The sequence below is a fragment of the Empidonax traillii genome, unplaced genomic scaffold, assembly GCF_003031625.1.
Source record: "Empidonax traillii isolate 1590-97213 ecotype Southwest subspecies unplaced genomic scaffold, ASM303162v1 scaffold1614:size204762, whole genome shotgun sequence".
Taxonomy (NCBI): Eukaryota; Metazoa; Chordata; class Aves; order Passeriformes; family Tyrannidae; genus Empidonax; species Empidonax traillii.
The window spans coordinates 5,849-23,002 of record NW_020956807.1 but is presented as its reverse complement, the minus strand read 5'-3'; the positions used below and the strand labels follow the sequence as shown (position 1 = coordinate 23,002).

Sequence of the window (17,154 nt, the reverse complement as noted above, 5' to 3'; positions counted from 1 at the left end):
TTTTTTTTTTTTTTTTTTTTTTTTTTTTTTTTTTTTTTTTTTTTTTTTTTTTTTTTTGTATTATTATTTGCTTTTAAATAGTTTAGTACTTGTTAGAAATAAATTCTTCGAAAGGTTGCCTATTTACTGGACAAATGGTGAAGAAAAGGTTGCAGAAAAGGTATCTTGCCAGTTATTGAGTCTATAACATTCACTGCATAGGGAAGAATACAAATCTCAATGCTTAAGCACATCTTTTACATTGTTTACCCTACCTGTGTCTAGAAAACTTAACAGATACTGCAGCCTAATATGTATAATTTTACTGTTAGTAATACAAGGCCATAGGATTTGTATTGAGCCATATAGGCTTGCCTTGGCCTGAGGATGTTTTCATTATTTTTGGTAGCTCATGGTTGTCAAGTTAGTATTTCCTAACCTGATTTTATTTCAGAAATGTTGGGCTCTGATAATACTGCATACAAAAATGCTCTGATAAAGCTACATGGTCCCTGCATAGCAAGCAACAGCCCTTCATACTTAGTGAGGCTGAGGGAGCCTAACGCGCAACTCTCAGATTTTAGTAAACAACTTTGAGAAAGAGGCAGACTGTGTTAAGAAAACATACAAAAAAGAAATAATTGAACTCCAACACTGAAGAGGAAGCTCTTCACTCCATCACCTCCAGGAACATCAAACTCCTTCAAATAGAAACCCTTGGATGATCTCAATTAACTGTAATCCCCACCCGAGGGCACAGTGAAAAAGGTGAAAATACAGTGGAGAGTAGGAAGGCAGTTTTTAACTTTTGTAAGTGTATTATTATTATTGATGCTATTCTGTACTAGATAATTTAGACTAACAGACCATTAAAACTTTATTTGAATAACAATAAATTACCAATTCCATACAAATTGTGTTCCCTTCAGCCATACCAAGGTTCTGTGGCTAATATTATATTATGTAGGTGCATTACAATCCAACCAACCTTAGGTCTAAAATTTTGTATACCAAACATTCCTTATCTTTCAATGTATTTTATGCCACTGAAGTACTCTTCAGTAACTGTCAGGGCTCTGAGGGTTCTAATGGGCATAAACAGCACTGCCCATCCTTCCCTGGGCCTTCCTCCATCCACGTCCATGGGTCCAGGACCACACCTAAAGCCATCAGTCCCTGCACCAGTGATGCCACAGCAGTGCTGGTCCTCCGGTACCCACTTCCCCACCCTGCCCAGCCATGAGGCTGATGTCGCTGCCTGACCCTGGCCTGTCCTCCTTCCCATGGAGGCGACTGATGCCCAGGCCTGAGTCTGCCTCCAGATGCCCCCCACATCCTGCTCTGCTCACTGGCTGGGGGTGGTGGGACCAGCACTGGCTGCAAAGCCCAGCACTGCTGGCCTCAGTCCCAACCCCCTGTGGTCCCCAGCTCATCAGCCTTCAGGGAGCCAAAGGCCCTTGCTTGTCTCCTATTCACTATAAAAAATACAACACCTATGAACAGAGCAAAGCATTACATTTAAAGAGAAGAATTATTTTTCCCTTTTTTCCTCACTCAGAATAAATAAATAAATAAAGTTAATCCTTAAGGAGTATAAATGTTAATTATAAATAAAAGCAAAGTTGAATGATTTATAAATGAAACTGTACCATATTTTATTTTTTGATTTTATCTAAAAGGTCAGGACAGTTTAAAAAATAATACTTTTAAAGAAAGGTCAGGTCCTAAGTGAGATGAAAACAATTCTCTGGGAAGCAAAAAGGTTCCTTCAGTATAAAAACTGATTCAAAAACCACTTAGACTTTACAGAGATAAAGCTATTCTTGCAGAACATTACGTGCTGTCAGCACCAAGTGGGCAGTAAGTGAACTTTTAAGCTATGAAGTGGCATCCAGTGCAAAACAAGAGTTTTGCCTCAGGAAAATCTTCCCTTTGAGATGCCCCCAGTGATGCATTAGCCAACAATTTCAAGATGTCTTAAAGTAAATGCTTACATACTAAAATAGATTTTAAAATAATTTTTAAAAGAATTACATATGCATTGCCTTAATGAGCATTTCAGTCAATTTTGCACCACAACGCAATGATAGCAATGAAAGTGTTCTCGTTTAATAGCCAAAATGACTAATATTCAAAATAGCTGCCTCCATCACTGCAAGTATCTTCCCTTATCTTTTTGTTATACAGAAAAATGCTTACAGGAAAAAGATTTATTGGCATGTCTAAAAATATGGCAGTTTGACCCTGTCTCCCATATCATCCTCGTAGGAAATGTGGGTTAGATGAATGGACAGTGAGGTGGATTAAAAACTGGCTGAATTGCAGAGCTCCGAGGGTCATGATCAGCAGTTAGAGGCCTGTAATCAGTGGCATTCCTCACAGATCAATACTGAGTCCAGTCTTATTCAACTTGTTCATCAATGACCTGGATGAAGGGAAGCAATGTTTGCTGATGATACAAAAATGGGAGGAGTGGCTGATACACCTGAAAGCTGTGCTGCCATTCAGCAGGAAGAGTGTGGCCAGCAGGCTGAGGAAGGTGATTCTCCCTCTCTACTCAACCCCAGTGAGGCCTCATCTGGAGTGCTGTGTCCAGTTCTGAGCTCCGCAGTACAAGTGCTCTTTTCAATGGTGTCCAGCAACAGGAAGAGGAGCAATGACCATAAAGTAAAACACAAGAAGTTTCACCTCAATATGTGGAAGAACTTTAGGTTGAGGGTGGCAGAGCACTGCTGCAGGCTGCTCTGGGAGGTCATGGAGTCTCCCTCTCTGGAGACATTGAAAACCCACTGCGACCTGCTCCTGTGAAACCTGCTCCCTCCCTTGGCAGGGGGGTTGGACTAGATGATCTTCGGAGGTCCCTTCAAACCCTAACAATTCTGTGATTCTGTAATTTTTTTCAGAAATGGCAGCTGGTTTTAGGTACTTCTGACATTTCTTGGGTGATAGAATTTAAGAATGTCAAATTTTGAGATGTCTGGTTGCTCATTGGATCTGAACATTTCAGACTTTCACAGAATGGTTGAGGTTTAAAAGCACCTTAGAATTTGGCTTTTATCAAAACTGTTAGCAGTTTTACAGTCATTGCTAGATATTTACTTTACCTAAATTAAATGGTACTATGACCATGTCTGTGGAGGTAAGAACTTCCGAAAGATTCTACAGAGTTTCAAACCAATTTCTTCCAAATATAGGAAAAAGTTATTTGATAGAAGTAACTGAGAGTCTTCAGAAGAAAATTTGTTCCCTCAGGAAATAATAAATTAAAAAAAAAAATAAACAAAAAAACCCACATCACACTAATTCCAAGAAAAAATGAGTATAAAATTGAGTAAAAAAAGAGAGATTTTGCATCTGTACAAAGACCAATATCAATTAAGCATGACATTAAAATGACATTGTTGTAGACTCCACAAGAGGTATAAGAATGAATGTAAGATATTCAAGAACCATCTGGGCACAATCCTATGCAATGCACTCTAGGAAGACCCTGCTTGGGCAGGGAGGTTGGGCCAGATGGCCCACTGAGGTCCTTTTCAAACTTACCCTTATCAAGACCAAGCTGGACGGAGCTCTGAGCAACCTGGTCTAGTGAAAAGTGTCCCTGACCATGGCAGGGGGTTAGAATTAGATGTTCTTTAATGACTCTTTGAACCCAATCCATTCTGTGATTCTATGATACCCGTTCTCTGATTCTGTCGATTTTTTCCAGGTTGGTGAAAATTCAGAAATTCACATTAGGGTCATTGGGAATGTGAATGAATCTTAGCTTAAGTGTCAAAAGAGTGTGCTCAAATGGCTTCAACAAACAGAAGAAGGTAAATTTACTTTAACTGAAATTTATTTCAAAATCATAATTATATTTTTATACTTACTTAAATTATATAGGTTTGAGAAATATATATGCAAAAATATTCTTTAAACATGAAACTTTCATGAAAAGACAAACAACCCAACACTACGCTGTCTACAAATGAAATATATATCTTCTTATATTTCCAATTATAAACCTGCTTATGCTTTTTACCTGTTACACTTATACACTAGACATATATGTTAGGAATTAAAAGGTATTGCTTTTAATCCCAATTAAATGAGAATAGCAGTTTGTTTTACTTTTGCAAAGTCAATATTCCCTTTTGAATTTGAGTCAGCCTTATTGAATTTGAATATATGTCCTTCAAGTCAAGGATTCTCTTCACAAGTATTTCTATATATCATAGTGTATCAGGGTAATACTTTAAACTAGAATTACCTCAGCAATTCTGCTAGCTTTGTGAAAACTAGAAGGTTTAGCATTACACAGTTTCCAGCTGCCGCAGATTAGGGCTAAAAGCCCTGTTGCCCTACTCTACTGGTAACTTTCTGGGTGACTTTGGGTAAGTCACTATGAAGTATGTGCCTCAATTTTGGAATTCAAAACCGACCTAATCAATATTTCAAATACTATCCCTGTGATTCATGACTTTCCAATATGTGTATCTCCCCTCCTCCCACAGCTCTATTTATTTTCCAAACTGAAGGGTCCTACACAGGTCAATCACTTTTCAATCAGAAACTTATCCATGTGTTTGATGATCTTTGCTTCCTCTGAACTTTCTTCAACTTTGCTAAACTTTTCTGAAATGCAGAGAGGCCAGAACACCAACTGGAGTCAAGGTGCAGATTGATTTATGCAGCAGCAGGTTTTCTGATCTGTCCTCTACTCTTTCCCTATTTAGTTTAAACAGCACTAGAGGGTGCTTTTTTTAAGCACTTTAAGTATGGACCTAAAGACTATGAATTGCTCTTAGTATACTATGTTAGAACATAAGAGATTGCTGATATTACTGACAATAGTAATGATCAATAGATCTCATAATTTTATTTGCAAACGCTTCTGATTCAGTCTTCACTGGCAACCTCTCTTCCCACACCTCTCGAGTGGACAAGACTGCAACACAGGGACTGGAAGAGCAAAGTCCCTTACACTGTAAGAGAAAATCAGGTTCATTACCTGAGGAACCTGTACATACATAAGTCTGATGAACTGCACTCCAGAGTCCTGAGGGAACTAGCTGATGTAGTTGCCAAGCCACTCTCCATAATACTTGAAAAGTCAGGGCAGTCAGGCAAAATCGCAGGGGACTGGGAAAGGAAAAACATTTTACTCATTTTTAAAAAGGGTAGAAAGTCAGACTCTGGGAACTACCGACCCGTCAGCCTCACCTCTGTGCCTGGGAAGATCATGGAACAGAACCTCCTAGAAGATATGTTAAGGCACATGGAGAACAGGAAGGTGATTTGGGACAGTCAGCACAGCTTCACCAAGGGCAAGGACTGTCTAACCAACCTAGTGGCCTTCAACAATGGTCCGACCGCAACAATGGGCAAAGGAACACCATCTGTCTGGACTTCTGTAAAGCCTTTGACAAGGTCACCCACAACATCCGTTTCTCTAAACTGGAAAGAGATGGATTTGACGGGTGAACTGTTCAATGGATGAGGAATTGGTTGGGCAGTTGCATCCAGAGGGAAATGGTCAACAGTTTAGTGTCCTGATGGACATTGAGGTCAAGTGGTGTCCCTCATGGTTCCACATTGGGAACAATGTTATTCAGTGTCTTCATCAACGATATAGACAGAGGGATCGAGTGCACCCTCAGCAAGTCTGAAGACTACATCAAGCTGAGTGGTGCAGTTGACATCCCTGGAGGATAGGATGCCATCCAGAGGGATCTGGACAATCTTGACAAGTGGGCCCACGAAAATCTATGGAGGTTCAACAAGATCAAGTGCTAACTGCTGTACCAGGGTTGGGGCAAACCCTGCTATCTAAACAGGCTGGTGGATGAATAGAACAAGATCAGCCCTGCTGAGAATGACTTGGGGGTGCTGGTGAATGAGAGGTTGGATGTGACCCAGCAACATGCACTTGCAGCCCAGAAGGCAAATCATATTCAGGGCTGCATCCAAAGCAGTGTGGCCAGCAGGTCAAGAGAGGCGATTCTGTCCCTCTACTCTGCCCCTGTGAGATCCCATCTGGAGTAATGCATCCAGCTTGGAGGTCCCAGCACAGGAAGGACATTGACCTGTTAGAGAAGGTCTGGAGGAGGGACACAAAGATAATTAGAGGGATGGAGCACCTCTCCCATGAGGAAAGGCTGAGACAATTTGGACTGTTCAACCTGGAGAGGACAAGTCTCTGGGGAGGCCTTATTATGGCATTTCAGTACTTGTAGGGGGCCTATAAGAAAGATGGGAACAAACTTTTTAGCAAGCCATTGAGTGATAGAACAACGCCTAATAGTTTTAAACTGAAGCAGGGTCAATTTTGAGTAGACATAAGAAACACTTTTTACAATGAGTGTGGTAAAACACTGGAACAGCTCACCCAGAGAGGTGGTAGAGACCCCATTCCTGAAACATACATGGCCAGACTAGATGGGGCTCTGAGTAACCTGATTTAGTTGAAGATGTCCCTGCTCACTGCAGATGGGATGGAGTATACGACCTTTAAAAGGTCCCTTCCAACTCAAGATATTCTATGATCCTATTAAATTAAGATAATTTTGCAGTTCTTGCTATGCAAAGAGAGAGACAAAGAAGCAATAGAAAGTAAGGTCTTTAAACAATTACAACTCTGCAGGACGCTTTTTTTAACTGCTCATCATTCCGTTCTACACAGTCCAAAAAGCACCTTGTTAGCCCAGACTTTTATGTTAGGTTTCAGCTATGTCATGTCGGGAAGGAGAATTTTCACAGTTCAAATTCGAGGATACTGGCAGACTCATTTTTGAACATTTTTCCTTGTGCACACAATCTTGTATCTTCTGAGATTTGTCCTGTCTAACTGTTCAATCCAACTAGCACATACTAGATTATAGCCAGGGTATGTATCATATAAGAAGTTTTTCTTTTCAACAGATTCTCAACAGGTTCCATCTCCTTATTACTGTTCATCTTGCCACCCAAATTTTTCTTTCACAATCCCTCCACTCTAATCACTTTACTTAGCTCTCTGTCTTTCTCCTACATATTCAGAAAAGTTCATTTTCTGAAAAAGTTCATTGACACAGGATTCAGACAAATATATATATGTGTCTAGATATATGCGTCTATATATACATCTATAAAGCCAAGCAAGTAAGTTAAAAACAAACAAACCAACCAACAAACCAACAAACACCAACACTATAAACACTTTAGTATTCACACTGCTATTCTACATTTGTTCTTGCAATTTTCAAACAGAAATAGAGAAGGTTTGACCACCATTGTTTTCAGGAGACTTATTACTAAGTTTTCTTTCAGATATGAACAGTACTGAAATTTCACATAATGAAGATCTAAATAAATTGCATAACTGAGAATCTCTTTGGTACTAGCTATTGATTTTGAAGATGAACATACTATAGAATTATATTCACTAATATGTAGTATTTATTCCCTCAGCTGCATTTAAGTGAAAATATTTTGTTGAACTGAGATGTATGTTTTAATAATTTCCAAGTACCTGTGAATGGAGAAGAAAAGTCAAATTCTTTCAGTTTTCTCATACTGATACTGATACATTACATGAACAAAGTAGTCAGTGTTTTAAAGTATAAAAGGATTAATTGGCTGGAACTAAGGTGGATAAAGTGTAACTGGAAATTGAAAACGTAGTTCAGAATTTTTCATTCCTTACTTGAAGAAGCATTCATGAAAAGATTAATTTTTCTTTAAAGAGATTTGCCTTCTTATTTACTGAGGGATACTTTGCAAAAGCTACTTTTACTTCTGAAATTAGATAATCTTAGACAATTCTGAAGAGTAATGCCAACTGTCCTCAACCTTACCTATACTGGGAATGAGTAAAAGATGAAGTATCTTATTTATACTAAGAAATAACTTCTGACATAACATGTTGCATGGGTCACTTCCATATTCATATTCTAAAGCAGAATTTTGGGTCTCTTTTTTCTATTGGAAAAAGAATAACTTTCCTATCTTTAGGCAGGAGGTTATTCATCATATTATTCAGTCTTCACGTATATGGTGGGGTTAGAGTTTTCACAAATAATAGAAGAGGAAAAAACATTTAAAAGAGCACAAGAGCTTTATTTCACAATGCCTCAACACACAGCTAGCCAGTTTATACAATAAAATTAAAACTAAATAGCTACTTCACCTTTATACCCTCAAAGATATGAGAATATGTTTTCTCTCACAAGTGCTAGTGTTCTCTGTAACCAAATAACAAATGATTCTCTCTTAAGGCTGAAGAGAAGAAAGAAAGACAGAAAGGAGAGATAATTCTGCATAATAATTTATACAGTCTGTTTAGAAAGCACATGAGAAAATTTAAATGTGAGGCTAGACAAAAAATCCCCTATTCAGTTACTTCATTATCTAGATCTCTTCATCTGACTGTTGTTTTCTCATCAAAATAATTTCTTTCATTGTGTCTGTGTCCCTCAACAGTAAAAAACCACCCCTCCAAAATGAAAAATTACATCCTAGAGCTTAAAATTTTTAAAATTCTAGGTGAGAGAGGAAGGAAGGAAGGAAGGAAATGGGAGTAAATCTTCCAGCAGAAATAATTCCAATACATATGATGTCAGTGACAGTATTAATTCAACATTTAAAATCTGTTTTCTGAAGTTGGAACACTTCAGGTTTTCTTCCTTCAGTGTCCAGTAAACTTTATAATGTTCAAAATTGTTAATAAACTAACTTAAATGACTTATCCTGTTCGATGATGGTGAAATGATTTTCACTGCAGAAAAATATAAATCACTTAATAAAGAAGCCCAAGCATATTATGATAACATTTGCATGTCAACAATTTTCGAAGGGGAAACAAGATGTTCCAACAGTTAACCTCAATACCACTAAATATTTTTCATGTAAACAAGTGTTTCATTCCAAGTTCTTCCCTCAGTTGTTTTATCACCTTGACACGAACAGATCATCCGTGCAATATATTACACTCTTTAGAGGTTATGAAGCAAACAGATGTATCGGTTAATGTATCAATGTATTGAGCTTATCAAAATGAAGTATTTTGAAGGTCTTATAAAGTGTACAGTTTATGTACTATCAATAGAAGTGTTCAATAGCCAGAGAATAGTTAATTATTCTTGAATTTTAGTGTATTTCCTTGGATGAAATATTTTGATGTATTTATTAAATATGTAAATGTACACATATACAAATACACATATGTATTACTATACATGTATATGTATATATAATTATAAATATTATATGCAGTCATATATAAAATATGTTATATATTATATAAAATATTTTATATATTACTATATATAATATTTATATAATAATTATATATGTATTAATAGGATCACTAAAACCACACTGAATTTTAAATACTGTTTTCCCCTTCCATAAACCAGGGCTATTCATGTGGATTTTATAGTTTCAATATATTATTTTCCTGGGGGTTTATTGTTGTTTGAAATCATGTTTTTCCTTTCAATTTATAAATTACTGAACTTTCAACAAAACTGACCTAAGTAAATGCTTTCTAAGCATTACCTAAACTGAAACAAACAGTATCTCAGTACATTTTTCTTGTCTTCTACAAAGGAGATGGAATTATTTACAGTCACTAGTACATAGAATATTATTATTTGTTCCTTTGTAAACAAAAGCAGAAGTGCGTAGAATAGTAAATGAAACAGAAATAATAAAAATAATAAAACAGAAATAATAAAAATAATAAAATGTCTGAATACACCTAAAATAGAGGTTTTTCTTTATGGCAAGTATGAAATTAGGAAGATGCATCTGTTAAATCATTAAAATTGGAAAGGACTCTTTATTCCACTACTCAATGCTTATCTCAGAAGTAAATTACAATCCAACAATTTAAAAATTAGCACAGACTGCCATGTTTCAATATTTAACATTAGTACTATCAACTTTTTAAAATGAAGTATTATCTTATTTGAAGTAGAAAAAGGTGAGTAAAAATTTTAAAAACAGATCTTTCTGGATGGGTACACAGAGCTAACTGTCAACAATGGTATTTTAAAACCTATCATTGTCAGAATTCTAAGAATAAGTTCTTTAAAATGGAGGAGGGTCAAATATATGCAGTCCTTTTTCTCCTCTATTACTTGACTACAGCAAAATCAATGTCATTCTGTGCACCATTATTGTGTGGGTGTGCAGTTGTGAATAAAAGACATCTCAAGGGTGCAAAAGTGAAAAAAAATCTGTTTACAAAATACAGCTCAGTATAAGATGAAGTGCAGCTAAAAGCCCCACGAGTATGAAAATTGACTCCAAAAATTTACTTATGTGACAATGTATGCAATATAAGTTCTTGTTATGTCTGGAGGAAAAAAAAAATCTTCTGACAAGTTCTGGTAATTTTCTTTCAGTCAGTGAAGAGAGGATTCCTTTTGCCTCCATCCATTGAAAAATCAGGTAGCCATCTGGGCTGTTTTGACAGTGGAAGTTTAGTTCTTAAAAGTCACAGATTTACAGTTCTGATAACTAAGTATCTGTCTAAAAGAAGGAAGGAAAAATCTGTCTTCTGTCAAATAAATTATCAGTGCAAGCAGCAACTTATTTACACTGGCCTGAGCAGAAGCAGGCACAGCCCTTGTTCAAGTAGCAGACTTCTACAAATGTGACTCAGCTGGTGCAGTACCTTTATTTCTCTCAGGGAATCTCAAGACCATGAGTCTTCTGATAGTAAAAAAACATTTCAGTAAGTGCATAGTAGATGAAAGCTGAGATTAAGATACCTACATCAGTGTGTCTGTAGTTGCACTAGGTATACAACCTATTATAATAAATGGAAACCTAGTCATTGTAGTGCTTTAGTTTTTAAGCATGTACTTAAGACAGGACATAACAGTTGCCTATAAGTGTTTATTCTCCCGTCTTTTACTTTCTGTGCCAGAATGGCATGCTGTCCTGGTTTTTGCTGGGATAGAATGAATTTTCTTCCTAGTAGCTGTTACAGTGCCATGTTTTGGGATTTAGGATCAGAACAGCACACTGACGTTTTAATTGTTGCTGTTCAGTGCTTACCCTGAGTCAAAGAGTTTTTAGCTATGCCAGTGAGGAGGCTGGGGGTGCACAAGAGGTTGAAAGGGAACACAGCCAGGACAGCTAACCCCAGTTGACCAAAGAACTGTTTCATATCATGTGACATCATGCTGAACAATAACACTGAGGGGACTTGGCTTGGGGGTTGACAGCCACTACATGGAGATTGGCAGGGCATTGGTCAGCTAGTGGTGCATAGCTTTGTGCAATCACTAGCTGCTTTGTGCATCACCAGTTTTGTATATTCTTTTAACATTATTATTATTTTCTCATCCTTTTTCTGCTGTTAAATTGGCTTTATCTCAGTCTATGAGTTTTACCTTTTTTCCAGCTCTCTCCCATCTCACTGAGAGCGAACAGCTGCCTAGTGTCTAGGAATGAGCTAAACCACACCACGTGGTCTGTAAATTCTAATTTGCCAATACCATGCAGATGCATCTTTTACTCTAGAGCACCTCAACCAATGCCAGCTGGGTCAGCTGTATCACTCTGCAACTCTCGTTGGTAGGATTAGCAAGGTATGGGGAAGGTTCAGTTACCAATGCTTAATTTGACTTGGTGTAATTTTGTAACTTCATTACATACCTCTTTGCAACACCCTGGTTTGCCTGCCCCAAGAGCCTCTGCACTTCTGCCACTGTTATAAAAATATCTTGGGTACCCTAGGCAATTTCAGAGATATATCAGTGCACATATATTCATGTACGGTGCTTCATAGGTCTCCAACTTTAATGGGTATCTTGATACCTATCGGTGTCTAAATATAAAAATCTCACCTATGTTACAGCTGCTAAGTTTTCTGGCAGTAGTACCGTGTACTGTCTGTTGCAATAGCTTTTGAGATGAGGAATGAATGACAAAATATGTTTAAATTGCTAAATGTTCTGTAAAAAGTGATAAAAGACAGTTTTCTCCTTCTGGCAACTGTAGGCATGATGTTCTGAGGTAGCTTAGCTATTGTTTTTTACCTGATTGCCAATTGCTTCAAATTCTTTCTCAAAGCAAAACCAACAACAACAAAAAAAAAAAAATTAAGAAAGTCTAACTACATAAATAATTTCTGAATGAAAATACATTTATATTCATATACAAAATAACTAAAAGAAAAAAACAATAGAAAATCAAGCAGAGCAAGAAGAAACTTTTCAACATCTGTTTTCTCCATATTGCATTCAAAGCTTTTACATTTATCTAACCTCAGCTCTATATCATCTGTATTTTCCGATAGACAAAAATTCTTAATGGCAGGTAAATGCAGTTGTGCACTCAATTTACATATTTTACATATTTGGTACTATTTTCTTCATAGTGGAGGCATTAGTTTGTATATGACTTAAACAGAAGCAAATGAACAGGGGAAGGAGTAAAATCAGTTTAGAAATGGATTTCATAAGTGAAATAAATGACAAGTGTACTATTGAAACCTTCGAGAGCGTTAGAGGAGCAGAAAGGTAGAGAGCGAGAGGAAAAGGATGTGGGATCTAAAAAGATAGCAAAGTTACAGATGATTAAAGTAATGTTTAACTATCATAATATGAAATGGTTGTTGTTTTTTTTTTTTTTTCTGAAAGCCCTTTCGGAGTCTGGGTATGCTAGATATAAAGAAGGTTGAAGTTTGTGTATGCCAAGTGTATGAAGTTTGTGTAAGAGCACATGCTGTGAGGTTAACTTAACCCCTTCTGTCCATTTAAACAATATCATGGATTCATACATAAGTGACAGAGTGCAGAAAGTAACCAACAGAAAGCAGCAACCAAAAGTAACTGCAAATGGTGGAGTAAAAAAGCTCAACTAATTTTAGAAACGGCAAAGGAGGATTACCATTCCAAGAAACATTAAAGCAGCTGCTTCAGGAGGATCCAAAGAAGCTTTTGTTCTACTTCAGCCAACAGTTTCTGATCAAATGGAGTTTTAACAAAGGGACAAGAAGAGAAAACAAGACAAAGACCCCTCAGTGCATAGAAAGAAGTGCTGAAACACAGATGACCAGACAAGCAAGAATAAGTGTGCCTTTGTTATGACACCACAACCTGGATAGGGAAACATTTTGATTCTCTTCTAATTGACACATATCACTTTGATTATTATCAATGTCTTTTAAATATTGTACAAATCATTATCTTTCATGAGTATAAAATGTCTATTAAAAGAAAGTAATACACATAACTTTTACTGCTATATACTTATATGAAGCTGAGAGTTTCCTGGTTTCATGTACCTCACTAGATTTCATTTGTTCTGTATAAGTCAATCTAACAATTTTCAAAGGCCTGAAAAGGCATTTGCCTGTTTGCAAGATCTTAAAAAGAAAATTAGGAAAATATGCTAATTAATTAAACTAAAAGGGTGTTTACAAAAAATTACAAAAATGTACTAGGTTTTCTGTTGTGGTGTTTTGTTTTTCACTTTGGTTTGTTTGGGTTTTTTCTTTTGTTGTTGGTGGTGGGTTTTTTTGTTTCTTTTTTTTTCTTTTTTTCCTTTTTTTTTTCCCCATAGGCAATTATATTTTGACTTTGCATTACATCACTTTTAGTCTTCTTTTCAAATGTCTAGGCCACAGTAGCTACAGATATTATACTGAAATTTGGCCATGTGAGGCTGCCTTATGAAAAAGAATCTTAAAAAAAACCAGCTTTCATAAACTTAAGAGAACAGAAGGGAATAAGACTGTAATTAGTGTAAATGCCAGGGGTTTGGTGGCAGGGGGGTGAAGGGGTCGCATATGTGCCTTCTGCCCTCAGGTGGCGTGGCACTGTCCCATGCTTAGCATTGCTGGACACATCTGGCTCCACAATGGACCCACCACAGGACTCAGCTCAGTCCATCAGAAGAATTTGTGGCACCTCTGTGAAGGTGTATTCAAGCTAAGGAAACAAACACTGAAGGAAAGGAACAAGGTCAGAGCATGTGTGCTCCATTCCAGAGTTAGTAAAACTCTCCAGGGACTGGAGCCCATGGATAATCCACACTGGAGCAGGTTCTTTCCCTAAGAGACTGTGGCCCATGGTTAGTGCACATCAAAGCAGAAGGAATGAGTAAGAGGGAAGAAATGGAAAAAGAAAGAAGTAAGAAATGAGGAGTAACAGAAATTAACTCCTACACCTTGACCTGAACCTCCTGCGCTGCCCATCACCAGAGACAAAGTGTAACCTGTGGTGGACAGAGGAAGGGGAAGAAGTGATCAGAATGAAGTTAAATCTACAAAAGAGGAGAGGAGGGGTGTTTTTTGTATTTGTTTTATTATTTGTTTTATTTTCCAAAACCCCAGTCAGTCATTAAATATTGTTATATAATGTAACAATAGGCTACAGAAAATGTAAATATTGTTCATATAATGTAATAGTCTACAGAAAACTAAACTAGATGAAGCAGTAATAAATTAGTAATTCTGGGTATAACAGTACTACGTAGGAAATATTAGGTTTCAAGGAGGGAACTCAGAAGTTACAGTTATTACTGTGTAATACAGTGATAATACAGGCTATGGAAAGATTAACAGGTGCCCTCTCAAAAGTGATGCAGAAATAAAGTCTTGCAAAGAAAACAGGCACCTGTACTACGTGGCTTTTTACAAATCTCTTTTGGATTTGTATCAGTTATTTGGTTTTATGAAAACTCATGCCAACACAGCAGTGAAATTAATGTTTGAAAATGGTCTTTATAAGAAGGTTTAAAGTTGTCTCTAACTGAAAAAAAAAAAAGTAAGGATTTAGTTCTTATCAAACTGAGATATTTTGTGCTATACATTTTTGTTTGTTTTCTAAATATATTAAACAATTTTAATATATCCCATACTTAAAAGTGCTCATGGCAGGATTTGAGCAACCTGATCTAATGAGAGGTTCCCTGCCCATGGCAGGGAACTTGGAACTAGATGATCTTTAAGGCCCCTTCCAACCCAAACTGTTTTATGATTCTATAATATTTATTTAATTTCCTCACAGTCTCCCCTTTAGTCTACCTCTGACCCAGAAACTACTCCTCCCTATTATCTGACCATGCATTTTTACATTTCTGCTATCAAGGCTTTTTTTTATTGATCATACAGGCTTGAGTACACACACTTAATGCCTTAACATGCTGAATATTTTTCCCGCTTACATTTCTATTAGAGAGTTGCAGAAGACATTCCCTTCATTTTACATATGGTGAGCTACTGGATCATTTGACAACTTAGTAACACATTCAACAATTAGAAATAAAATGAGCAAACCAAAACAATAGTAAAAACCCCATTATGTAATCGCTACATTCTCAGGTAGTAAAGAGAAACAGAAGACATACAGCACATTTAAATCTCCTACACCTACCAACTCACAGGTTTTTTGCGTCTTGCTTAAAATACATTTTTGAAAGTCTGTTCTCTCTCTCTCTCTTTCATTACCTATTAGCTCACACTTTCAGCAGGAATGCATGTATGTGTGCCACCTGAGACACAGGTTGTTCTTTTTTCCTCACGAGTTCAAAATGAACAGCTCAACAATCCAAACTACTTCACTCAAACCACCAAAATAGTTATCACACAGTTTCTCAATTGTGGGGAAGATTTAATAGAGAAAGTTCCTACTTTCTATTTTTGAACAGTCCTGTAAAACAGAAATTTCCTAGCAAAGAGTGTGGTTTATCATATCTGATATGAAAGATATCATGCAAAAACCAAGTCAGTGCGCTTCATAAAGAGTTATAGCAGCCCTGGAGCTACAGTAAGAAAGCTTCTTTCATGCAAACTCATTGAGAACGCACATTCCAGAACATCTATGAAGCAGGAAGTCCAAATAGAGAGATACATAGTATTTGCTGAAAATAATAATCAAATATTTTCTGTTCTTGTATAAAATAGGCTATCTGAGGCAATGACAGAGTTGTAAAACTTACTATTATCAAAGATTAATTTCATGAAAAAAATAGTCATAGACTTTTGTTAGTTACAGTTTTTACATTAGTTGACTAATTTTATCAGATTCTGCAAAACTTTATGTAGCTAATCTCTTCCCATTCTATACTTTCTATAAGAAATAAAAGAAAATTCTAAACTAAATCCTGATAAGAATGCCATGACTTTTTTTCCTTTAGATAAATGGAAAAAAGCACAAAAACACAAAAAGGGTTGCTGTCCCCTGAAAATCCATTGGTACACTGTGGATATTGAAAAAATATTATTTAAAGTATTACCATACACTAATGAAGTTCAGTTTTCATTAGCACTTCATCATTCAAATGACCTCGTTTCAAATGGTGATATCCTCAAGTTAATGCTTCAGATGATTTCACTTACTCAAAATACTGCTTGTTCGTAAAAACAGTGGGTAAGAATCTTACAGGTTAATTAAACCTTTAATAGCGCAAACCTGTCAGAAATAGGTAGTAAGAGATAATAGTGACTAAATGCTACATTAGCAAATAGAAACTTACCCACTGTTTTACAAACATACCTTATACAACTATAGAGTCAATTACACGATTTAATTATAAAAACATTATTTCTGTATCTCTTACACAGAAATATTAGGACCAGAATATTAGGACCTTTTTAAAAGCTAAGTTCTTTCACAGGCTAAAGTAAAGCACATATCTCCTTCTATTTAACTGAATTTAGATACACTAGATAATAAAATACCCATATTCTAACATGCTGTAATTTGATATAGCAGCTTGCGCAGCAAACTATACCTTTATAAGGATTTTTTTTTAAGTGGCACTTCCCACTTCCTTTAAAACTTCAGGTACTATTTTTCCTAACAAAAACAGCCACAACAAAAAACGTATTTCTTTAAATGTACCTTGGTAGTGAGCACTAAATCCACGGTATCGATGATTGCTGTCTGTTACAAAATGTAGTCTGAGCCAGTTTTTGTTGCTGATAACTGGAGGAGGTATATTCATTCCAGACAGCCTGAATCAAAACAAACAGAGTTTGTTATTAAAAGATTTAAAAATTATAAGGAAAATCTTTATATTCAAAATAGTATTCATTGACATACACCCTGTGGGACTTTTTATTTATCACTTAATAGAGTTTAAACAGACATGAACAGTCAAAGTTGTCCATTATGCATGACCAAATGATGGGATAAAAATTGGTGCTAATCCAGAAACCACACAATCAGACACAGCACTGTCAAGATC

The 17,154-nt window shown here is 36.4% G+C and overlaps 1 protein-coding gene across 1 annotated transcript in view; it reads right to left on the bottom strand.

The window, feature by feature from the left end:
- LOC114070596 (CUB and sushi domain-containing protein 3-like) overlaps window positions 1–16,921 on the bottom strand; it is a gene marked incomplete at both ends in the record, with an annotated part of 188,391 nt that extends 171,470 nt beyond the window's left edge. The window contains one exon of the mRNA XM_027908106.1: window positions 16,809–16,921. Within this exon, the coding sequence (XP_027763907.1) occupies window positions 16,809–16,921 (113 nt within the window). The remainder of the gene's footprint in view (window positions 1–16,808) is intronic.
- Between the last annotated feature and the right edge of the window lie 233 nt (window positions 16,922–17,154).